Source organism: Amyelois transitella, chromosome 13 (genome assembly GCF_032362555.1).
Source record: "Amyelois transitella isolate CPQ chromosome 13, ilAmyTran1.1, whole genome shotgun sequence".
Taxonomy (NCBI): Eukaryota; Metazoa; Arthropoda; class Insecta; order Lepidoptera; family Pyralidae; genus Amyelois; species Amyelois transitella.
The window spans coordinates 2,281,416-2,307,869 of record NC_083516.1 but is presented as its reverse complement, the minus strand read 5'-3'; the positions used below and the strand labels follow the sequence as shown (position 1 = coordinate 2,307,869).

The following is a 26,454-nucleotide window of genomic DNA, read 5'->3' as shown; positions in this document are numbered from 1 at the left end:
TTTGATTCAAGGCCGGCACGGTACCGGCCATTACTACTATATGTCAACGTCATTTTGAGATTGACATTGACGGCTCGGTAAATAGGTTTTACAAAATCCAATCAGCTGTGATATGAAAGCGCGTTAGCGGATTATTAGTTTTTAGACTTTGGACTTGAGAAATAATAAAGATTATTGTATCAATAACGCGGTATTGCATAGCATAATGTTTGGAAATAACTAAATAAATTCATATTGTACAATTAATAAAAACCTGAAACCATTACCATTATGTATAACCCTGCTGCAACAGTCAGAAGAATCGATGTTTTGATTCGTATTTTGAGCGGCAGAAAAAGCATTTTAGGGGCAAATTGTGTTAGAGCTTATTCCAGTGAGGATAAAGTAACAATCGGAGATGTTTCTAAGGGTGTCAAGGATCCAGAAAAGGTTGAATATGTGCCCAGGAAATATTGTAAGTATTTCCTTTACTAGCTTTAGCTTTTATACTTCACTAGCCTATCTATACATATTCATCAAAATTAAACTAGAAGTCATTAAGTTTAATTGTTACTAAGAAACATGCAAAGCTATTTTTATGTTGTTTACATACGCGTCTCCCCTTGCGGGGTAGACAGAGCCAATAGTCTTAAAAATACTTATAGGCTACGTCCAGCTGTTTGGCTTTATGATAAATCTGAAATTCAAATAGTGACAGGTAGTTAACCCATTGCCTAAAAGAAGAATAACAAGTTTATTTAAGCCTATTCCTTGGTCGCCTTTTACAACATCCTTGGAAAAGAGAAGGAGTGGTCCTTTTGGTATGTTTATGTTGTAGTGATTTAATATGAAAATGGGCACTTAACTATATAATTGATCTGAAAGTAAAAAGCTGAATGTTTCCTATCAGTCTTCAAGATTGTTGGCTCTGTGTACTCTCCGTAAGGGATAAAGATGTTTTACCAATTAATTAGAACGAATTAATCAGTTTGGTCTAAAGGTTCGACTGGCAGAGAATGCCTATTGGCATTAAGTCCACATGTTGCACATTTTCATAAATAATAAATAAATTGATAAATAATTGAGTTTGTAAGAGAAAGACTTAATAATCTGATCATCAAGAGTTTTCTTTCCTTGCAGTGACACTAGATGATGCCCAGCTGAAGTACCTGTCACAGAGTACACTCCGTAACTTGAGATGGATGATGCAGAAGGACTTGTTGGGGCAGGACATGTTCCTACTCGGGAGACCAGGTCCAGGCCGGTATACATTATCTCTTTATTTTTTCTTCTAAAGATGTAAGTAATTAGACATTAAAAAACATGATAAGAAAACATTTTGAGGAAATCTGCACATTCTGCCACTAGCCAATCAAGATAATTATATTTTAAATTTGGGGCTATATTTAAAAATAAAATTTAATTTGATAGCCACAGAAAAATCAACTTACCAGTTTCTATCTGAGTTCTTTTGACATAGGCTTTATTTGCATTCTACCAGTTGAATATGAGAACATTGTGAGGAAACCTGCACATTCCGGTTCTAGCAAACCCAGATAATTATATGTTAACTTTAACTGAGAGCCTTACTAAAGCTATGATCAAAGTTTCATTGACTTCCGTCAATAGTTTAACCAAAATCAGACAGCAGCAGCTCTTCATAACAGTGTAATGTTTCTGAATTTATAGGTGGTGTTGTAATCACTGCTTTTTTACAGGAGAAAAGTAGCCCTCCAGTACTTGGAACTCACTAAGAGGGAATTAGAATATGTAGCACTCTCCCGAGATACTACTGAGGCTGACTTGAAGCAGAGAAGGGAGATTCAGAGCTCAACCGCCAAATATTTTGATCAGGTACAGTCAACAGCAAATTAAGTTACCCAAACTTTAATGTTGGGTTACATACATACATATCACTTCCGAATCGGTAAGAGGTCCCTTAAAATGCGCGATGCACATAAAAGGCACTGGTTCACATTCCACCCCAGCTATGTACAATAACAATTTTCGAACTTATATACATTAGTTTCAATACTAACCAATGCTCTTACGGCGAGGGGAAACAGTGTGAGGAAACCTGCACATTCAGGCAACTGGATGTGTAACTATTATCACTCCAATACAGGTTAGGTTCCCCTGCAAAGGTTGCATAGATCAGATGGCAGTTGCTTCATGTATAACCTGACTCACTCAACCCAGGATCTATGGTCTAATGCTTACTGTGGGCTCCTAAGACCTCCTAAGACCAAAGTTTTCGTGTATAAATAAAGAAGTGCAGTGTCATGATTCATAGTCTAAAATTATAGGAATTATGATATATTCCTAAAGAAGAACTTATATTTATTTTATGGAACCTACATGCCAAATATTAAAACTCTGAACGTGTTTAATTTATGCCTTGCCTTTCTTCTTTTAAAACTGTATGTGTGTTTAAGAGCGCCGTCCGTGCCGCCGTCAAAGGCCGAGTGCTGGTCATCGAGGGCATAGAGAAAGCAGAGCGCAATGTGTTGCCAGTGTTAAATAATCTCCTTGAAAATAGGGAGATGCACCTGGAAGATGGGAGGTTTTTGGTTCCCGCTGCTAGATACGATAAGCTGCTTGAGGTGAGCAAAATTAGAACTATGTATGATGCCGTGTGATGAAGTTACATATTATTTTTGGTTTGTTTTTTTTCCACTAAAATATGAAACTTCAGAATTAATTTGATTACTAACATTTGAATCATTAATTTGTTAAAAACAAGCAACACATTTAAGACTATACAGATGTGCTCGTTTTTTTTTACGTTAGTATTCTTAAAACTAAAATATTCTACTCTATGTTTAGCAGAATGGCATACGATGGAATTGAGATCGCACAGGTTACTAGCCCATCGCTTGAAAGAAGAATCCCAAGTTTATTAGCCTTTCCCTGGATTGACTCTTACAATCAGACGAAATATAGTGTCCTGTGTAAACATTTTTCTTCTAAATGGACATCTCTATTAATACAAATTTGAAACAGGAACACGGAGCCGAAGAGATATCAAAATGGCGTCTCGTGCGCGTCGACGAGAACTTCCGCGTGATCGCGCTAGGCTTGCCCGTGCCGCGGTACAGCGGGCAGCCGCTGGACCCGCCGCTGCGGTCCCGCTTCCAGGCGAGAGATGTCGCCACTGCCGGCTACGGGGTGAGTGACCTTATTGTAATGCTAGCTTCTACCCGCAGATTCGCTCGTGCGCATTGAGCTGATACACACGCGGATTTTGAGCCATCTACAAAAGTATAGGTTTCTCGTAAATCCTACGGAAAGTTTAGGTTTTACCGGGTTAAAAAGTACCGTATGTGCTTCTTTGGACTCTTAATTATATATTTCAAGAAGATTGGTTTAGAACGCTTGAAGATATCTCCGCTTTCCCGCCACCATTCCTATAAAAAAATTCAAAGAAATCTATTTCATATGCGCTTTGTGGGCCAGGTAGTCATTTAAACTTATATAATATAAGTAAAATTAATATTATGACAATATAAGTAATTATTTATTTTCGTTTTTATACTAAAAAAAGTTACAATTCCAAGCTAGTAATACAATCTCAATGTCGTTCACTTTATTGAGTTATAATTTGCATGCGAACTTACCTACGAACCCACCTGAATCAGAGCACAGAGCAAAAACTGCCGTAAAAGGCCGACGCCCATTTGTGCTTTGTGGTCTAATTGGATTCATGATAACTTTCTTGATAAGCACGAAAAAGAGTTTTATAAAGTATTGGAAAAGTTGTTCCAAACATTTTATTTAGTCAAAGTTTTCTGAGAAAGCAAACTTTCTGCTCTACTCGTCACAACTAAGGTTTTCTTCGGCACATCGGGCATGAATATATGCACCTGTCTCTTCGGATTCTTACTCACGTCCGGTATCAATTTCTTACTTAACAAATCGGCATATTGTTTCTCCACGGCGTGCCGTTCCGTCGCCATTTTCTGCCGCGCTTGCATTACGTTGTTTTTCAATTCTTTAGCCTTTGTTTTGTTCAGATCTTTTGTTTTGGCATTTTCGACCCGTGGCGTGCTTTTCATTCGTGACTGTCGCGCGTAGCTCTCGATCGTATTGGCGGACGTCGGCATGTAAATTTCGTGGCGATCGATACTCACATTCTGCGGTTTCTCCCCCTCACGCGTATTTGCTGACGCTATTTTGACCGTCTCCTTCCTAACATCAATCGTTGTTCTCGATTTGAATATGTTATTCCTCCTTTGTATTTCCGGCCAGCTGTGTCTTGGTTGGCTCATTCGCTCGCCGCTTTCCGGCGCCAACAAATCAATTTTTCCCGCCAGATCTAACCACTGGAACACTCTGTCGGATAGTTCGGTACTAGGCTTCGCTTCAGTTCTAGCCGTTCTGTTCAGCCTTAAATTCTTCATGTTGTCAGAACGGTAGCTGTCGAATTCGTTCAACGGTTGGGGAGTCGCTTTCACTAACAATTCATCGTCAGACTCCGGTTCTACATCAGTCAGATTGAGTCTCTCGATGTTGTACCCACGAGTTCTATCAGGTCGGACCTGTATCTTAGATTTGTCGCTTCTGATCACAAAGTTGATATTTCTCGAACTTTCGTTATTGAATCTCGGTGTTCTCAAAAAGGTGCTCGCTGAAGAGTGTGGGCGTCGTTTCTTCGCTTTCAGCATGTAGGGGTCATCTTGCGAGAGTACGGCGTGTCGGAAGCCGTCGATCCACACCGTCTTCACGTACATAGGCCTCTGGGAAGACTGCCAGAGCGCCGGCATGTTCGGAGTTACACGCACGCAGAACCGCGCGGGCGTGCGGTGCGTGACATCTCTCGCTTTGTCTTTTTTTTTTGTATTGTTATTCGACCTGAAACCACGTAGGACAGAATCAAGATAACTTCTCGTTATGAATGGGAAAAGCTTCGTGTAACCTCGTTTGCGGTTGCGGTACTACGCCTTGTTTGGTTCGGTTTGAAAATGTTTGGCTATAGTACGTTTTGATGGAATAGAATGAAATAGCATGACCCGTCAGATGATAATACTAGGGACTTGTTTATTTTAAGATTAAATTAAATAATATATAATATAGGTGTATGTGATAAGACAATAATATTAAGATTTGTGCATTAACAATAACATAAAACACTGCTTTTCTATAATTTTTAAAATTTTTATTTGCATTTTAAAATATTGATCAAATATAAATACATTTGCAACAACTAGTTGGCGAACTAAAGAAAAAAATGCTTTATAAAATCGTTCAAAAATCTCAGCTCAATATAAAATCCATTTCATTCTAGTAACACTTGCTTGCAATAGCTTGCAATAGAATAACTAAATTTATATTTTATAGATAGAAATAATTTTGTACTAAAATTCAATCATTGTAATGCTTCATAGAAAAACTAGTAGGGTTAACTAGCTGTCGTAAATTAACGATGAAATAGCTATTTACCCCCACCCTACTGTAAGACCAGTCATAGACTAACGAATAATAGAAGAACTACTATTTTAATTACCTCGTGAAATTATTGTAGTATGATAAAAATGTCATGATATGATTTGATTATTTGTATTTCTGAATTAATAATTAATTCTTAATAATAAAGACATTTAAACAATTGGGCTGATTTCAATAAAATTTCGGACAGAGAAAGACTAGACCTTTATGTTAGGGATATAGTTTCTTTTCTTTTTGGAAATTTACCCGACCGAAGTAACGGGCACAATCTTATTAAAGTAATCAAATTAATCACCATCACCCTGGTTTATGTCGAATCGAAAAGTAAAATGCCTGATTATAAAATATATTTAGTTTATCTATGGTATATTCGTCTATATCGCTATGGCCTGTTGCTTTGATGAGGCCGCTTTCAACACGCCATGATTAATAGAAAACGTAATAGCCAGTGACGGAACTAATGTACTTGTTATTTCATATTATGAGGCTTTTTTGTAGGGGTTGTGCGGGGTAATAGATTGTTTTTTTTTTGTTAAAAATGCTGTTAATGTACCCGGGATCTCTACGGTTACAATATTAGGCTGTATCGTTGTCTGTAAACAAATCATTTTTCTCAATAATTTTTTAACATTTAAGTACTATAGAGTTCGGTAATTTATAAGTGTATTCGAGGGTTAGGTGGTCGAATCGGTAAAGTGCCCGGTTTAAATGCGTGTGGCGCAAAAAGGCACAGGTTCGAATCCAAGATCTTTCAAAGTTATGTACATTAGTTTGAATACTTAACGATGCTCTTACGGTGAGAAAAAACATCGTGAGGAAACCTGCACATTTAGGCAACTGGAATGTGTAGCCATGATAGAACCAATATGGGTAAGGTTGCCCTGTAAAGGTTGTGGAGGTCAGATGGGAGTCGCTTTGGGTAAAAATCTGACTCATCCAATCCAGAATCCATGGTCAAAGGCGAACCCCGGGCTCCTCTTCAGAGTGGTGAAGATGCAACTGGGAGTAAAGCCGGGAAGAAGAAGACTATACAGTTTTAATCAACCGATGTTAACGTTATTATTTTATTTGCTACTTAAGATTGCCATATGAAATGTCAGTATAACTAGAATTTATAGAATAAACAATCCCGCACATTTCAGATAAAGAGCCTCCGCTATAGTTCTCTCTCCATGGATTCTTTATAAAAATTGTTTAAACTCGTTAAATTTTAAAAATAGAATCTTTCGTTTTAATGTAACGTTAACATTTCATTATTATTTTTTTGTTCACTTAAAAACGATATTTCTGCTGTATTTTTTTCACTCGAACATTCCTGAACTTACAATCACAACTCACCTTATCAAATACAATCAATCCGAACAGCTACGCCGTAGCACGCTTGTAGACCTGCCTACGATTGCTACGCATCAGCTTTTTTTTAAATGGGTGGTAAAGGTGGGTTACTACTTCGTCAATTTTTTTTAAATGATTGATAAAGACAAGTACAGGTAGATAGACGTCGTGAAGAATTTGATTCTAGCGTGTGACTGGTTGGCTGGTTTGGTCGCCGGCAGGTTTTGTCGTCGAATAAGGGTCGGTACACACGCGATGCGAATAAGGCCGGTCGTATACAGTGCTGTTGATAGCGGATGTTGAGGAATTTAAAATTGAAATGTTAAAACATTGGTATATCGCAGTTATGTTATAAATCTTATTTGTAAAGAATCTTCTGACTTCCTTTTTGGAATATAATTGATATTTGGATCATCATTCCTTCATGGTGCGATGGGCTAGCTTCCTGTCACTATTTGAATCTCAATTCCATTATAAAGCCATACAGCTGCCATACAGCTGAACGTGGTCTTTCGGTCATTTCAGGACTGTTGACTGTGATAATATGTAGTGTAAGTATGTATGATCGACACAATACACATTAACCCTATATATTATAGAACTACTACTACATGTTAATCAATGAATAGTACTACATGTTAATCAATGAATAGTCACTAGACTCGAATTGAAGTATAGAAATAGTGATAGCCTAAAAGTTTTTAATACTCTCTTTTCATTGACTTATATTATCTGTGTCGAAAGAATATTTGTTGCTCGAACAGAATGGAAGCACACATTTTGAAAACAAAATTACATTATTTGGGAAATAACTCAAATTTAGTTATTGATTCGTTTTATTATGAAAAATCATACTTATTTGACACTTTCAGTAGAAAGCTCAATTTTAAAATATTTTTTTAAAGATATTTAAAATATTTTTTTTATGTTTAGGCGTTAATTATATGGTTGCCAAGTACTTATATCAGGTTACACCCGTGTATATATATTGACCTAATTTCGCCAAAACCGTTTGTACTGAATTTGTGATTGCCTTTCATTCTAAATAACCGACAAAGATATGGATCGAACTCTATTAGTCCAACTTCTGCAACTACTTATTTGACGTCGTAAAACTTAGCATAGTGCCGCGTTGACTTGAGTTTAGTTTAAGTGCTTAGTCGCTTAGCACTACGTCCAATTTAAATCCATTATAAAAAATATTTAGAGCTTCATGCACTTTTATGTCCACTTTGATCCATTGTTCAGGATTGTAAAGTATTAGTCTTATTTCTTGTCATTGTCTTGAGGTGATTTTTAGTTTCTACTTAATGTAATGATCATTATTTCATGTTTTTCTTGCCAGACAAATTTACTGCATAGTTTTCGCCTAATTAAAATATAACATGTCTGTCTTCTCATCTGTGTCAATATAAGGACTACCGATTTATGCGCTAACAAGGTACAGTATATTACTGCACTAAATCTATTTCTAAGTATGTACTTCTAAACTTAACATAAGTTTCGTGCAAAATAACAGTTTCGATTCAAGCCAAAATTATGTAAATCGCACAAAATAATTGCAAAATACATTAAAGTTTCCGGCTTTGCATAATATTAGTAAGCACGGATATAATAATACTACTTCGGAAAGTATGGTGATGTTAAATTTTAAATAGAAACAAAATTGAAAATTTGGTATATAAGTTGACAATACTAGACTTCTTGTATAAGTCGTTATGAACTTAAATTGTATGTGCGAACTTTCTATTAGGTACTATCAATAACTCTGTGGTTCTGTTACAAGATGCCCCGAGTTATACATGAACAGATATCGATGCACGGTTAAAATAAATTTTGCCAAATGTGGCATAACATATTCACGTGAGAATATGAAGTATGTAAATAAGTATTAATTGGAGATTGTTTGAACGTCACGATTATGTTAAATGGGGTGCCAACACGCTACAAAAGCATTTACACCAAGTTTAGTTCTATAATTATTCAGAACTTTTCACCCAGTCATTAGTATTAGAGCTCTTGTTGTGAGAATTATCATGGACCTTTACTATATGGATACAATTATCTAAAATAATTTAGATTATTTTTTCATTTTTCTCATTTTTCCTTTTTTCTGCCCGAGTTTCCTTGTTTTTCTTCTCTATTTATATGTTAAAAATCAGTTTGTGTTATATCTGTGACATGAGAAATGAAGTTTTTAAAATGACCTCCCCTGTGTCCCTTATTCTCTTATTATACCTACTTCTCATAGTTTCAGCATATATGAACGACGCTTTTACATAAACAGTGAAGAGATTTGGTAAAGTTGGATAGATCCTGACTGAATGCCAATTTCACACCTGTCCATTTGGACTCCCATATTATATTTTCTCTTATATGATTTAGTTCATTATTAAGAACTTATTGTCCATCGCTCACTCAAATTTTGTGTTAGTTTTGGAATCCGTCTTCTATGATTTAGCTCCACTTTGACCTATCTTTGACATCGATTTCCTTGCATATCAGCTGCTTGCATATTTTAGTGAATTCAGTGAGAACTTAATTCTAATTGTTAAAAATATTATCTTTTCCCTTATGTCCATAGATCCTTAGTCAATGGCACTAATAAGTAAATAGCTGGGAATTGTTTTTGCGCCACTGACTGAACTAATGGCCCTCAGACATGCCACCGAGGGGAACCTAAACTCTGTTGTTTATTCATTAGCCAAGAAAATGTGTGTATTTTCGTTCTGCCGTGGTATAACTAAAATGCCGTTATTTTACATCAGGATTTACACCATTTTTAACAGTAAAATAAGAGAAAAAAATCTCTTTCGATCTGTATATACGACTGTTTGGTACCTTTAAGTCATAAATAGGCGCTCTCAATGATGAATGGCATCAGTTTAAATTTTTACCGCGGTTTTTGATGTTTTACTTAAAACAAGGATTTGACAGATAACGGCATTTTAGTTATACCAGGGCAGCGTTGTTATTTACAAATGTGGTTGAGAATGATTTTGGAATGTAGGTTTTTATCACATCACATTCAGGATCACAAAATAATTTATACTAGAGATGTATGGAATAGTTAAAAATATTATAATATATTTTTAACTATTCCATACATCTCTCTGTTTCTTTTTGTAATTTACCGTGTATTTACTTTGGCACTTCCTGACCCATTTTGTACCTATGGAGACGAAATGTGTATGTATTTTATATTACGTTTGTTTATTTATTTAAATTTCTTAAATTACAATGTAATAATATTAATATTAAAAAAAAAATAGAATCATTGTACGTTCATTATTATTACGATATGTTATTGGATTAAAAGTTTGAAAGACACACAACTGAAAGTTTTTTTATTCACTTAATAAAATATCGTCGAACTTATCAAAGTTAGAAAAAAAGTTACGCCACATTTATTGCGCGACCCAAGTTCGTGCTGTTCTTTTGGCAAACATTTTAAAAACTCGCGACGGTTCCAAATTTACTTCGCGTATAGGGTGTTAAAGAGAAATTCAAGTTAGATAAAATTGTTCTTGTTTAAAAAAAAATGTTTTGAAAAGCAATATTGAAATATTGCAATCAATAGTGTTTTTCATTATAGTATTTTTCCTAACGCCATCAGCGTATAGTTTTATTTTCGGCAGTGTTTTGGATCGCGATCTTTTTTAATTATGCAAGGTATTTTTCCAATTTCTAGCTTTTGATTAAATATAGTCTCACAAGCATACTTTTTACAGCGCATCAGAGATCTGTAGTTATTTTCTCATATTTGTGCTATTAGTTTAGAGCAATTTTTCAACACATATTTTTATACTGAATTACTTTTTGTATTTTTCTGGTAGTTAATAATTATCAACCTGTATATTTCTACGACGAACACTTTTACGACACTTCATCGTGTATCGCGTGCTATGCGATCACGTCTAAAACTTACATATATTTACTCTAATTTTGATAGTGATAAGGTTGAAAATACTGGAAAGTTTTTAGACGTGATTTTCGGAAATAAATTTTATTCTTTGCTGGTTTTTCGTTTGTTTTTCGCCGGAAAACATATTTTTAGAAGGCTGTTGTCGTCTAGAGTCTATTCCATACTTGGTATTTTTAAAGAAAATTGCTTGTAAACAAAACATCTGATATTTTGCAAATATGTGAAGTAGAATATTATTTTTTCTTAAATTCATTACAAAAAAAAAAAAAGATAGTTAGAAAGAAATATAAAACTCTTTATTGCACCATAAGAGTAAAACATACAAAACAGCAAAAAACAGATAGAGATGGTACAAAGGCGGACTAATCGCTAATCCAATCTCTTCCATTCAAATAAACGACGGACTTAAAGCTTTATCTCTCCTGTAAATTCTTCAAATTGGTTGATAGCCTACACTACATTTTACTAGATTATAGTCTCAAATGAATTGTACTTCCTGATTCTAAGTGGAATGATTAAAATACCAACAAAACATTTTGAAATACAGTTTTTTATAAATGTGAAATCGCGTGCTAACATTCATTGTCAATGCACAATTAGACGTTGAGAAATTAATTCTCTATGATAAATGTATACACTTTTGTGGTGAGCAAGGTTGTTTAACAAATATTCTCTTTGTTTAGAAAAATGTATAAGTATCTATATATATGTATTATATAAGTAAAGAGTGTAGCGAGTACGTAAATTAATTTATTTTAAGTAAAATCTTAGATACATATCTATACTAATATTGTAAAGCTGAAGAGTTTGTTTGTTTGAACGCGCTAATCTCAGGAACTACTGGTTCGAATTATAGAATTATTTTTGTGTTGAATAGACCATTTATCGAGGAAGGCTATATAACATGACGCTGCAACTATTAGGAGCGAAGAAATAATGAAAAATGTGAATAAAAACGGGGGTAAATTATTCATCCTTGAGGGCTTCAATGATGCCCAAAATAACAATTCCACACGGACGAAGTCGCGGGCACAGCTAGTACATGATACAGCTGATGATAGAAGAGATAGCAGTAAATCTTATTTTGAATTTAAATGTCACAATACAATGGCCAGGGTGTTCGTAATTGAAATCAAAACCATGAAGGTTTCATAAAAACAGTCATAAAAGTGCGGTAAACAGTGTATCAAAATAACGACAACTTTTTATAGAGTTCACTGACATGGTTGGATAATATCAAATTTATTCCTCCAAGGTCGACGTGGTTGCTTTTGATGTCTAGATATTTTCGTTATACTTGTATGAAAGAAAAATTAAATCACTTTTAAATAGAAATACTTAGATATATTTCAAAATTGGATACAAGGTTTGCATATTGACGTCAACATAGTTTAAGTCTAATTATATATCAATGAGTAGAAGTAGAGGCAAAACAAACTACACTGTAGCATTTTCACCGGATGTCAATTTACAAATGTAGGTCTTAAATCTAAATCGTGGACGAATGCACATTGTCTACATTTGTATTTAAATATTTTGGTTAAAATACTCGTAAAAACTGTAGTTTAAATAATGGATTGGATGTAGAAAGTTTATTATTAAAAATAAAGCTTATGTGGATAGAAACGTAAGCAGGGGAAAGTCTAGATGATCGTAAATTGGTCAAATTTTCAAATTTGGTCCGTCCTGACGAAGATTAAGAAATTTACTATACTTACGATTTCCATAGGCATGGCAACGGAATGGAATAATTATTATTTGTTTTTGTGTTGATACAAATTGTCCACAGGAACATCTGAACAGTCTGAAAGAGGAGGCCCCCCGAGCGGATCCTGCAAAACTGGAGCAGCTGCTGTCTGCTGCGTACGCGCTCATCAGCACAGAGTTGCAAACTGTCAGACTGCCCGACTTCCCAGTGGACAGTCTGCATACAGCCGCTCTTATACTGGTCAGTGAAATGAGATATTGTATTCATACAAATATCACGTCTAGTATATATATGCAGGGATATAGACGTGACTATAAGTATACATACATACATATCATCACGTCTATATCCCTTGCGGGGTAGACAGAGCCAACAGTCTTGAAATGATTGAAAGGCCACGATCAGCTGTTTGGCTTAATGATAGTGAGATATTTAAGTAGTGACAGGTTGCTAGCCCATCGCCTAAAAGAAGAATCCCAAGATTATAAGCCAATCCCTTAGTCGCCTTTTACGACATCCGTGGGAAATGGAAATGGAGTAGTCCTACTCTTTTTTCTATTGGTGCCGGGAACTACACGGTACAGGCTATAAGTATGTATGTGTTCATGTAGAATCGCTTATAATGATCGCTGATTCGTCTCCCAATTAAACATGAGCCGATTGAGACTAGCTACCCGAAAGTGTCTAGGAAGATGTCTGTGAATTCAGTTGCTTTAATTTCCTATTTTCATTTTGATCGACTGAATGATTTGTATATTTATTATAGGTACAATAATCATAAATACGTAGTTGCGTATCCTATGACCTTGAAACTGCGATCACAATCGTGTGAACAACGCACGCGAAAGTGTCGTCAGCGAACTTTTATTCAGGGCCAAGGTTCGATTTCGAAATCAGATAATATGATTTATTGCATTTAGTTCTGTGACTTGTCGGACACGTCATATTGAAGAAGTAAGAAAAATGTTCGATTCATCAACATTTAACTCGAAGAAAGTCCACTTCTGAACACATAGTTCTTCTTATAACTTCGGGTTTTTGACGGGTTGGACACGATTTGCGTCGATAGCCATACTGCAGACTTGATAATACCTAGTCTAGATTACTAGCAGAATCGTGAACCTTATTTGATTAACTTTTCAAATTCAAATTCATTTGTTTGCTTTGTGTGGTGTAGTTGTGTGGTTAAATAAATGTATTGAACTATTAATATGTGTTACATACCTATGAATGCGTTATATACTTAAATTTGGTACCAATACTAAGTACCTACTAGATTTAGCACCAAGACTAATTAGTTTCCAAAGACTGGGGTTATAAGCAACATATCCTGGTACTCATATCGATGATGATGATGTTACGAGTTGTATTATTTAGAAATTTTAATTTACAGGAGCGGGTACCAGGCATTTCCATATACAAATTGCTGTACCTCCTCTATCCATACAAGTCGTTTCTCACCAAAGATCACATCAGAAACGTTGAAGCTGTGTTACATAACCTTAAAATTGAAACCAAACCTAAATGGAACATCACAGCACAAGGCATAGAGCCCAAAGGAAACCAAGCTTTAGTTACTGTGGAAGTGAACGGCGTTAAGTCGCAATTTGGCGTGCCGTGCGGCGGAAGGAAGCAGACAGGGTTGGATGATAAGAACGTGGTGAAAACGGAGTATCAGAGTGAGATGCTGAATGAGGTTATGTTGAGCCATAGCGTTGGTGACTTTTGTATTGTTGGTAAGTTATCTTCAGTTTTAAAATAGACATTTGTTTTATTTATTTCTTGCCGAAGTTAAAATTGAAATGATTAAAAAGAATAGCTGTTGGTGCCGTGTCGTATCCGGCACTTTAGAATCGAAGAATTTAAAGACGGCTCTGTCTACCCAGAAAGGGATAAACACGTGACTATATACGAGTATATGTATGGTTTTGAACAAAACCTAAGAAACAAATCCAAATGTAATAAATTTACCAGCAGAATAAATTCTTAATTTTTTTTTCTAGCACTCCAAAGAATATACCTTAAACTAAATACTATTTCAGGGCCAAAGGGCTGCGGCAAGAGTCTACTAGTTACTCAACTAGCGTCCTTACTAGGCTACACCATAGAGCCGATAGTCCTATACCAGGACATGACTGCTCGTGACCTGGTCCAACAGCGTACGACCCTGGACAACGGAGACACAGTGTGGAGGAACTCGGCCTTGGTCGAGGCAGCTTTGAAGGGCCACATGGCTGTATTGGACGGGCTGCATAGGATACATGCGAGTACTTTGGCCGTTTTGCACAGGTGGGTAGTAGAAATTTACTAAGAAGTATTTATATTTGCGGGTATTAAGATTTTTCTTAAGTCCGCCATTTGTCTTTTTTTTTTGTAGGGAAATATCCTTAATAGAAAATGTAATAACATTCTTATTTAACTTATTTTGTTAAGTAAGTTTACAGAAACCTCTATCATTTTATATCAATCTATTCCTTTCTATCATTTTATATCAAATAACATATTTAGATCCAAAGACTTTTTAAATCCTAGCACCCAAAAGGTTATGATTCGTTGGACGTTATTTGAAGAATGTAAAAATATAAATTATTTTTGACTTTTTCTATTTATAACGAAGTTACTTCATAAACCTAAAGTCAGATTGAAATATTTTGTGTAATGAGCCTGGAACATAAAGTGAATAACTTAATTACAGACTAGTGCACGATCGAGAGTTACAACTACACGACGGCACACGATTGTTACGTCACGATAGATACGACGATCTTCTGGCCACCGGCGTGACGTCACAGCAGCTAGAAGATAGCGGGGTCAAGAGGATACATCCAGCATTTAGGTGAGAAACAGTCTGATATCAATTTTGGCAAAATTAGTTTTTTTGGCCAACTACGGCATATAATTTGTTGGGATAGGGTAGCACGGTGAGAAACATCTCTTTTCTGTCATTTTTGTTAAGGAAAACGCAGATTCGTCTCGTCAACCCCAGTGGTGAATCCTTTGGTACGGTGAGAAAACACACTGTCTTTGAATTAAACTGTAGATGAATTCTTATTTTGTATGAGTTGGTCGTTGAAGTAGCTAAGGGAAACTTTTTCACGAGAAACGCAACTTCGTGGCGACCGGAGTGACGTTACAGCAGCAGGAAAAGAGCGAGATAATGAGAATACACTTCGTTAAGGTGAGAATCAGCATGATTACTACTTCTTTGGTAAAAGTCGACGGCACACACTGTTTTTATTCGCAAATCTGCATATTCCCCTAGTAAATTTTTACGACATACATTCATATAATCACAACTTTACCCTTTATGGGGTAACAGTTTCAAAAAGACTGAAAGGCACGTCCAGCTGAGTGACAGGTTTCAAGCCCATCGCCTATAAAAACATTCCAAGTTTATAAGCCTTTTCAAATCCACGGGAGATAAATGTAGTGGTCCTATTCTAAATTGTCGGGAACCACACGGCACAATTTCGGCGTATTTCTATAAGTGAATTTAATTCTTTCAGAATAGTGGCCTTAGCTGAGCCGCCTATAATTGGCCGCGGGCAGCAGTGGCTGTCTCCCGAGATACTCAGCCTGTTTATATTCCATGAAATGCGGAATCTTAGCAAACAGGAAGAGATATCTGTCATCAATACTTTGGTAAGTCTGTCTTTGATTTTAGATTTTTTAAGTCTTTAATACAAGATGATATATACATTTGGTAACATGTTCACACATGATTTTGATTCTACATTCTTTATAAAGTTATTAAGAAAACTATACTAGAAAAACAAATTACTTAGTGTGTCAATCATTATATATGTCAACAGTTACTGTTAGTTTCGTAAGCGCACTGGCAGTTTACATAAACAAGTTAACTTTCAAATGATGATTTTTGATTGTTTTTTTCACAGTACGTACAAAGTGTTATGACTAGTTAAAATTCACGTTTCATTTATGTTTAATTCAATGTTTTGTTTTAAAATATATTAACTTTACAAATGTAAGTGACTGTTAAATATTATTCAAGTCAATTCAATATGAAATTTTATTTTCAGTACGGTGACATATCGAAACCACTTCACTCGATAATCGACTTAGCTGACGTATTACGCAATTCAGAAGACAGTACTCTCAAGAATCTATCTTCGTCGTTATCCACCCGTCAACTTCTACGAATCGCCCAACGAATGTCTAAATATCCCACCGAATCTGCATACGAGACTGTTCAAAGGACTTTCTTAGCCAAATTCCTGCCTAATTTAGCCAGGAGGGCACTAGATGGCGCTAGCTCCAATCTTGGTATAGAACCGCCAAGTCGATTCGGAATTTTCGGTAACAATCCTACCGAGAAAAAAGTCAGCTGTTCAGTTAAAAATGGCGTCTTAACCATCGGCAAAACGAGCACTGAAATTTTCAAAACGTCAGCTTTGACTAAAGTACCTGACATTTTATTCTACGACGTTCCACAGCATATAAAACTATTAGAATGGTTGTTACAAGACTTCTTGCTTGGTAACCATTTGTTACTAGTTGGCAACCAAGGTGTAGGTAAAAATAAAATAGCCGATAGGCTACTACAATTGCTGAATAGACCTCGAGAGTACATTCAGTTACATAGGGACACGACAGTGCAGTCTTTGACGGTTCAACCGACTGTGAAAGACGGGGTTGTGGTTTATGAGGACTCGCCTTTAGTTAAGGCCGTGAAATACGGTCACGTTTTGGTCGTAGACGAGGCAGATAAGGCGCCTACACACGTGACGTGTATTTTGAAGACGTTGGTTGAGAATGGGGAGATGATTTTGAGTGATGGTAGGCGGATAGTGCCAAAGGATATGCTGCAAAGTTCGGGAGGTGACTTGAAGAGTTTCATTCCGGTACATGATGAGTTCAGGATGATTGTGCTGGCTAATAGGCCTGGATTCCCGTTCTTGGGGAACGATTTCTTCGCGTCGTTAGGTTTGTTGTTATTGTTGTTTTGTTTTGCACACAGAATAAACTTTATACTTGATACTTAAAGATTGTCATGCTTTTTACAAAAGTATATTATTGTTTATTAGGAAATCAACTGTCTTTATTTACGTTTTCGTGTGATTCTATTTGAGTATTGATTCATGAATATTTATCAATAAAAAAAATGAACATAGCCTTTCAGTCTTTTCAAGACTGTTGGCTCTGTCTACCCTGCGGGGGTTGTAGACGTGACTATATGTATGTATAAGTATGTAAAAGAAATCATATCATATGTATGTTTTTGTATTATTAAAAAAAACTAAAGTTATAGTTGATTTCTGTGCCCGATATCATAAAAATAAGTCCAGTAGTTTGAGGTTTTTTGTTACAACCAAAAATACGAATCTTTTCTGTATTACAATGCAGTAAAGATTAATTAATAATCAAACTCCTTCTCCAGGTGATCTGTTCTCCTGCCATGCCGTGGACAACCCGTCTATAGAGTCGGAAATGGAACTCCTCCGGTCTTACGGGCCGGATGTACCGCATGACGTCATGAAGAAGCTGGTGCAAGCATTCGCGGTGCTCAGAGACAAGGCTGATCAAGGGCAGCTAACCTATCCGTACTCAACAAGGGAGCTGGTCAATATTGTTAAACATTTACAGGTGAGAACTAATTTGGAAAAGGTTTAATATGGACGGCCTCTGTGGCGCAGCGGTAGTGCGCCTGTCTGTGACACCGGAGGCCCCTGATTCGATTTTCGGTAAGGGGAAGATGAGAAACGAACTTTCTCTGATTGGCCTGGGTCTTGGTTGTTTATCTATATAAGTATTTATTATAAAATGTAGTATCGTTGAGTGAGTATCTCGTAACACAAGTTTCGAACTTATTTCGAATTAAGTCAATCTGTATAATTTTTCAAAGGAAGATATTTTAAACTTTTTCTTTTGTCCTGGGTTTCGTATTTGTTAGAATATCCATGTTTTTTTAAAAGACATTTTAAAAAAACCTTAATTTTTACTATGACTTCACTTAGTTATTGAGAAACTGATGACATTAATTACATAGGCAAAGCCGCAACAATAAACTTTTGTTTTAATCTGGTTATATAAGGTTTTTGTACCTTTTTTTAAAAGATTAAATTCTACATTTATTTTCTATTATTATTACTTTATATTTACTGCCGTGTGGTTTCCAGCACCAATAGAAAAAAAAAGAAGACCACTCCATCTCTCTCCCATGGATGTCGTAAAAGGTGACTAAGAGGTAGGCATGTAAACTTGGGATTCTTCTTTTAGGCGATGGGCTAGCAACCTGTCACTATTTGAATAGGACCACTACATCTCTCTCCCATGGAAGTCGTAAAACGTGACTAAGAAGTAGGCATATAAAATAGGGATTATTCTTTTAGGCGATGGGCTAGCAACCTGTCACTCCCAATTCTATCTTAAAGCCAAATAGCTGAACGTGGCCTAACAGTCTTGTAAAGACTGATGTGGCCTATCAGTCTTTACAAGACTTTTGGCTCTGTCTACCCCGCAAGGGATATAGACGTGATTATATGTATGTATGTATGTAAGTATTTATTTTCTATTCCCTAGAAATATCCCAAGGAAGACCTCGCCACGGCAATTGGCAACGTGTTTGACTTCGATCGTTACAGCAAAGACATGGCCGACACTCTACTGGAAGTGTTACATTCTAGTGGATTGCCCACTGAGGGGGTTTTAGAGGGAAGATCCAAAGACGCTCTCAAAAAGATTCAGATGACTATTGACAGACATAGCGGGTAAGTGTTTTTTTTATTTTTGAATGAATATAGCTTTTGCGGAAAGATGTAGTCTCTGCTTACCCTTCTGAGAAATTGGTGTTTATTATTATCTGAAGATACAGATGATTACTCGTATTGACAGGCATAGTAGGTAAGTTTGTTATTTTTGAATGAATATAGCTATTGTGGAAAAATGAAGTCTCTGCCTACCCCTCCGAGAAATTTGCATTATCATATATGTGTAAGATTTGCACAACACCATATCATACTCCTTAAATTTAAGATAATTAGAATTGCAGCTGTCAAATTCATACATGTTTATGTTCTATCTTCGTCGTTTCTACAGTATACATTTGTCCTGTCGACATTCTTATAAACTTATTACATACAGTCACGACTATATCCTTTGCGGGGTAGACAGAGTCAATAGACTTAAAAAGACTGAAAGGCCACGTTCAACTGTTTGGCTTAATGATAAAATTGAGATTCAAATAGTGACAGGTTGCTAGCTTATCACTTTACATGAGGAGTCCCAAAGTTTATAATATTTCAAATTTCAACTAATTCGTTCTTATTAAACAAGGCTGTATTTCTTTACAGCAAAGACGTGTCATCCCCCAAGCACGGTAAAGAGGACCCCAAGAACGAGCCGCACGTGGGGGGCAACACGTGGGCGGGGGGCTCCGGGGGGCGCGACACCGCCGGGCTCGGGGGGAAGGGGGGGCCTTATAGGCTGGACAAGGGACACGACGTACATCAGGTAATATTTGGCAGTTAACGATTTTTTTTAATACTTATATTTTTTCCAGTTGGCAAAAATTTTCATACATACATACATACATATGGTCACGTCTATATCCCTTGCGAGGTAGACAGAGCCAACAGTCTTAAAAAGACTGATAGGCCACGTTCAGCTATTTGGCTTAATGATAGAATTGAGATTCAACTAGTGACAGGTTGCTGGCCCATCGCCTAAAAAAGAATCCCAAGTTTGTAAGCCTATCCCTTAGTCGCCTTTTACGACATCCATGGGAAAGAGATGGAGTGGTCCTATTCGTTTTTGTATTGGTGCCGGGAACCACACGGCACACGGTTTTCCAAGATTATTTATACTGTAAATTTGTGTACAAAAAAGTAGCGTTGATGGGTATCTGCTATTTGATCACTATGTGACGTATAGGTAAATCGTCACAGGTGAGGATGAGAGAATATAAAAAAAAAAATCGTAGACTAGTTTTATAATTTTTAAAAGTGCGTGGGTTTAGCTATTGACACGAGATTCAGCAAGTAGCCGCCAGAGATAGCAATCTACTTGGTGAACGTTGAAGAAGTCTCTTCATTTAGTTGGCAAATAAATGAATAAGAATACTTATTGCATTACTTGCCACATACGACATTCGAAAGTCAACGAGAGGTTCTGTTCAAAATAACCGCAATATATAGCATACAATTATTTTGTTATATAACTATTTAAAACAAATTAATATATCAGCTTTCAGACGCTGAAAAAAACGACGTACCCGAGCACGTTAAAAAAGCGGCGAGAGAAATGAATCGCAAGGCTTTCGAAGAGAGACTCAAGGAGATCAAAATGAGCGAATATGACGCTAAACTGTACGGACAGTTCCTAAGAGCGGTGCAGCCTCAGGTAAGAGAAATTAACGTCCTCACAAACAGATTATAAGTCTTCATGAAATATTCCTATACTTATCAAGATTTTTCTCGGTTGCATCTCCATGGCTGTGTTGAAATAGTGCCTAAGATAAAATATTAAACCTAGGTTGTGATCCTAAATTGTTTAAAAATTCTATGTACTGTGAATTGTTTGTGGAGAAATTAAAAAAAAAAGTATTTGAGCACGTACGATGCTTAATTACATGGATAGTTCGAGTTGATTAGAGCTGGTGCAAATACCATTCATTTTGTAGTTTCTTTAAGTTCGCGAATGTACCGTATTCAACGATAATAATTTTTACCAAAGACCGATTTTTACGAAATTTGTTATGGAATTAGTGCAACCACTTTCATCAAGATTTCTTTGCGGGCAAAGTGCGGGTTGCCACTAATTTATACATATTGTCGATAGATAGCGTGCTTTAGTTCAATAAACTTAACTAACAAGTAAATTCATTCAGTATTTCTTAACAATTTTATTATAGATAGGTGCCCTCCGCGGCGTGTTGGCTGAGCTGCAAGCCAAGACAAAAGAGCGGCAGTGGAGTCGACACCAGACCAGCGGGGAGTTGGACGACGGGAAAATTATAGAAGGTACTAGAGGCCGCCCGCGACTTCGTCCGCATGGAAACCCTATCAATCCCGCGGGAACTCTGGGATAAAAAGTAGCCTATGTGTTATTCTGGGTCTTCAGCTACCTACATACCAAATTTCATGGTAATCGGTTCAGTAGTTTTTGCGTGAAAGAGTAACAAACATCCATACATCCATACAAACTTTCGCCTTTATAATAGTAGTAGGATATAAACTTGTTTTACGGATAACAACTGCGTACTATATGTACCTTCTTCCTCTTGGCTTTTTTTTTTCCTACTAAGGTTTTACTGTTGGCATGAATTTTCCAATTTTAGTTATGCTATAAATTGTGAACAAAATGTAGCGTTGATGGGTATCTGCTATTTGATACAGATACTTCTTCTTGGCTTAAGTCCCGGTTACATCCTCACCTCTCTGGAGAGGAGCCCGGGGTAGCCTTTGACCACTTATCCTGGTTTGGGTGAGTCAGGTTTTTACACGAAACGACTCCCATCTGACCTCCGCAACCTTGCAGGTAAACCGAACCCATATTGGATCCATGGTTACACATCCAGGTGCCTGAATATGCAGATTTCCTCGCGATGTTTTCCATCACCGTTAAAGCATCGGTTAGTATTCAAACTAACGTAAATAAGTTTGCGCACTTTGACAACAAATATTATTCAGAAAAATTAAACAGGTACACCAGATTACCTGCAACAATCTTCGTCAAATGATTAAAGATTTTAATGAGTTCTGGATGAATTTTTTTTAAAACGTTATGTTTTAGTGCCGTGTGCTTCCTGACACTTTAGAATAGAACCACTCCATGTTTTTCCCATGGATAACGTAAAAGGCGACTAAGAGAAAGCTAATTAACATGGGATTATTCTCGTAGGCGATACGCTAGAAAACTGTCACTATTTGAAGCACTATTTATAGCAGAATGTGACATTTCTGTGTTAGGGATATAATAATATGTGCACATGAGAGCTGGGACTCGCGTCTGGGAAAATTAAAAATTATCATATCGTAGCCTAGTTACCATCTCATATAAGATGGTAGCTAGGCTACGATAATTGTGGTAATTCTGATGTAATTTGAAATAGTTATCAAAAACACCAAGCTCCACTCGGTCACCCATGTACTGAATATTTTTTTATTGGTTTAAATATAATTGAACGTTGTATCGTAATGAAAGGTCTGGCGGGCGAGCGAGCCATCTACCGCCGTCGCAGCGAACAAGAACCGCCGCCGGGAGCCCCGCCGGACAAACCCAAGCGGCTGAGGCTAGTGCTGGACGTTTCTGGAAGCATGTACAGGTAAATTATGTGATTTTATAAAAAAAGGGTTCGAATTCCGGCCAGAGCATGATGAGAAACGCATTTGCTCTGATAGTCCTGGTTTTCGGATGTTTATCTTTATAGTATTTATTATAAAAAAAATAGTATCGTTGAGCTAGTATCACGAACCCACTTCGGGGCCAACTCAATCTGTGTAATTTATCCCGTATTCATACATACATACATACATAAAAATCACGCCTCTTTCCCGGAGGGGTAGGCAGAGACTACCTCTTTCCACTTGCCACGATCTCTGCATACTCATTATCTCACGTCCCGTATTCATTTATTTATACCTCTGTATATAAAATCAGATTCAACTCGTACGACGGGCGTCTAGAACGTTCCATGGAGGCGGTAGTCCTCCTCACGGAGGCCCTGAAGGGCTACGAGGCGCGCATCAGGTACGACATGCTGGCGCACTCCGGGGAGGAGCACGCCCTCCAGCTGGTTACCGCGGACCGCGTCCCGGACAACGAGAGGGAGAGATTGCAGGTGGGTTCTAAGTTTCAGGTTCTATACTTACACGCAGGTACAGTATAATAAAAAATAAAAATAAAATCACGCCTCTTTCCCGGAGGTTTAGGCAGAGACTACCTCTTTCCACTTGCCACGATCTCTGCATATTTCAGGTACAGTACTACCACTAGGAAGTATGCAGAGATCGTCGCAAGTGGAAAGAGGTAGTCTCTGCCTACCCCTCCGGGTAAGAGGCGTGATTTTATGTATGTATGTATGTACTACCACTTTAATAAGTTACACCGATGTACCTGAGCAGAAATCAATTTTTGTTATGCCGCGACAATATCTGCGCCAATCATAATGCGCCATTTGAACGCCGGATCAAAACCGTTCGCTATTGGCTGATTGCGTACGCGCCATGTCTGGAGTTCGCAGGAGTCGGTATTTGTCTGGTACAACTTACAATGAGCGAGATACACGACTCCTGTTGTTTTGGGATTTAAAATCCTATATAGTAGCAATAAGTTCGTTATTTCACTAATGTTTTCATTCGGCCAGATTCGGCGGTCGGTTGTACTATTCTGCGCCGTCGAACAATGCCGATGTAACTTATAAAAGTGGTAGACCTGTATACAACTGTCTAGGACGCTCGGCACGGCACAAGTATTATTTATGAGGACCAGTATTTGTCCGCGGCCTGGGCCACTTTACTTAATCGTCAACTTTATTGGTTTCCCGTTTCATTAATAAAAAATCTTCTAAGTGCTGTGGTCAACGAATATCCAATTATTATCCTTAATATTGTTCCGTGTGGTTCCCGGCACGGTAAAAAGAATAGGACCACTCCATCTCTTTCCGATGGATGTCGTAAAAGGCGACTAAGGGATAGGCTTACAAACTTGAGATTCTTTTTTTAGGCGATGGGCTAGCAACCTGGCACTATTCGAATCTCAATTCTATCTTAAAGCCAAATAGCTGAACGTGGCCTATCAGTCCGCTCAAGACTGTTCGCTCTGTCTACCCCGCAAGGGATATAGACGTGATTATATGTATGTACACATACACATGGTCTTGTCTATATCCCTTGTGGGCTAGACAGAGCCAACAGTCTTGAATAGACTGAATGGCCACGTTCAGCTATTTGGGTTAATGATAGAATTGAGATTCAAATAGTGACAGGTTGCTAGCCCATCGCCTAAAAAAGAATCCCAAGTTTGTAAGCCTATCCCTTAGTCGCCTTTTACGACATCCATGGGAAAGAGATGGAGTGGTCCTATTCTTTTTTGTATTGGTGCCGGGAACCACACGGCACTTTCCTGTTTTATTAATAAAAAATCTTCTAAGTGCTGTCGCCAAAGAATGTCCAATTATTATCCTTAATATTGTTCCAGATAATTCGCACAATGCACGCACACTCCCAATTCTGCTGGGCCGGCGACAACACTCTGCCGGCCGCCAAGCACGCCATCTCTACGCTGGCAGCCGAAGATTGTGACGAAGCGATCGTTCTTATACTCTCCGACGCTAACCTTAGAAGGTGACTGTCCTAATTAATGTTATAAATGCGATAGTAAGTTAATTTGTTTGTTTGTTTGTTTGTCTGTAATCTCTTCACGCGTTATATGCTGAACCAATCTTCTTGAAATTCAGCATATATGTAATTAAGAGTATGTACACTTCAATTCCGAGTGGTTCCCAAAACTTAAAAATAGGATTACTCCCTATATTTCCCATGGATGTTGGGAGTGGCTAAAAAACTTCGGGATTCTTTTAGGCGATGGACTAGCAACTTCTCAGTATTTAAATCTCATTCTGTCTCGAACTCTATCATTTAGCCATACAGCTGAACGTGGCTATTCAGTCTTTTTAATACTGTTGGCTCTGTTTACCCCGTAAGGGATATAGATGTGACTATATGTATGTACTATATATAGTTCCCGTGGTAGTCGGTAGGTGGGATTTGCGAAAACCTGACGAAAAAAAAAAAAAAAAAAATTGTTTACCTGTTTTTGTCTTCCTCTTTCTACGCACATAACATTATGTATGTTATGGCTTGGCAACGTCATTCCAGGGTTAATATCTTTTCATTGATTATTTTGTTTTTTTTTTTCTTCCATAGGTATGGCATCCAACCACAAGAGCTGGGCACAATATTGACATCGGAGCCGCGAGTGCAGGCGCACGTTATATTCATTGGAAGCCTGGGAGACGAAGCTGCAACGTGAGTTACATAATTAATAATGTTTAAAGCGGCGATAATAAGGACAAAATCTCTATTTAATACATTTCTCAACAAAGAAATTGCCATCGAGAATGAATCGCCATCTACCGGTGAACTACTCACACGTGTTTATATATTAAAAGATAATGAATGTACATAAACTTAAGGCGAAGAAGTAGAAAGACTGGAAGGAGAGAGAGAGAGAGAGAGATTATATTTTCACTTTTGTATATCCTAAATAATAATTTTCCTGTCAGGTTGCTACGCCATCTGCCGGCGGGTCACGCACACGTCTGCATGGACGTCGCGACATTGCCTCAAATCATGCAGCAGATCTTCGCATCCTCTTTGCTACAGAGCTCATCGTGATCTGCACTAAATTGAAGGAACCGGTCCAGAGCGAGTCGGGTTCTAATTGCCATCCATGAAGCTGATGATAAATGATATTACAGTACTACAGTACACTTTTATACTCGTAAATCGCATCGGGAATATTCGGCAGCGTACCTCGAACTACCGCCGAATTGAACCGAACGAAGAGTCAATAAAATAAAGACCTTATTACAAGTACATAAAACTTTAAATAAAAATAACAGAATATCTCTTGCTATCTCCCTCATAAAAACGGACTTCAGTTCGCGGGTTAAAATTGCGCGCTCTGATTGGCTCAAATATTTTTGCGCCATTTGACCATTTCCAGAAAAAGTGCGATCGGCATTCAAGCGCAAGGAGTTAAAACGATTTTTTTTAGCTCTGAACAGTTATATAAAAATGTGGTATCATCACTCTTTTTTAATGCAGATCATAATTTTAAATAAAGAATAATTATGTATCTATGTAAGTGAAAATAATATAAGTGGTATTTTATATTACTTAGTACTATTTATTTTCTGTGATGATGTTAGAAAAATATACATTTTATGATATAATTTTATTATGTATATACTGTTATATAGTTGTAAGAAAATACATTTTTGTATCGCACGCTACCGTGACTACCTCATGGATATCTATTTTTATATATTTTTGACATAGTAATATATTTTGTGAAATTTGAATAAAACAATGTTTTCTTA

The 26,454-nt window shown here is 37.0% G+C and overlaps 2 protein-coding genes across 2 annotated transcripts; one reads left to right on the top strand and one right to left on the bottom strand.

Moving 5' to 3' along the window:
- The first annotated feature begins 80 nt into the window (after positions 1-80).
- Positions 81-26,454, top strand: LOC106137912 (von Willebrand factor A domain-containing protein 8). Its single transcript, XM_013338864.2, has 21 exons — positions 81-454; positions 1,120-1,243; positions 1,698-1,833; positions 2,415-2,582; positions 2,983-3,147; positions 12,474-12,632; positions 13,786-14,128; positions 14,435-14,681; positions 15,088-15,228; positions 15,899-16,034; positions 16,433-17,336; positions 17,791-17,996; positions 18,933-19,120; positions 19,703-19,862; positions 20,595-20,750; positions 21,262-21,370; positions 22,554-22,674; positions 23,010-23,190; positions 24,549-24,694; positions 25,277-25,378; positions 25,636-26,454. The coding sequence occupies exons 1-21, from the start codon at positions 271-273 to the stop codon at positions 25,745-25,747; spliced, it is 4,188 nt and encodes a 1,395-aa protein (XP_013194318.1). The 5' UTR covers positions 81-270; the 3' UTR covers positions 25,748-26,454.
- LOC132902387 (uncharacterized) lies at positions 3,652-4,742 on the bottom strand. Its single transcript, XM_060947265.1, has one exon. It carries the CDS (start codon positions 4,740-4,742, stop codon positions 3,750-3,752), a length of 993 nt encoding a protein of 330 aa, XP_060803248.1. The 3' UTR covers positions 3,652-3,749.

Bases quoted from the DNA above. Each gene is read 5' to 3' on its own strand.
- LOC106137912 (XM_013338864.2), top strand. From the start codon at position 271: ATGTATAACCCTGCTGCAACAGTCAGAAGAATCGATGTTTTGATTCGT. The intron at 19,121-19,702 runs GTAAGTGTTTTT...ATTTCTTTACAG, and splicing joins ACTATTGACAGACATAGCGG to CAAAGACGTGTCATCCCCCA. The intron at 22,675-23,009 runs GTAAATTATGTG...ATATAAAATCAG, and splicing joins GTTTCTGGAAGCATGTACAG to ATTCAACTCGTACGACGGGC.
- LOC132902387 (XM_060947265.1), bottom strand. From the start codon at position 4,742: ATGCCGGCGCTCTGGCAGTCTTCCCAGAGGCCTATGTACGTGAAGACG.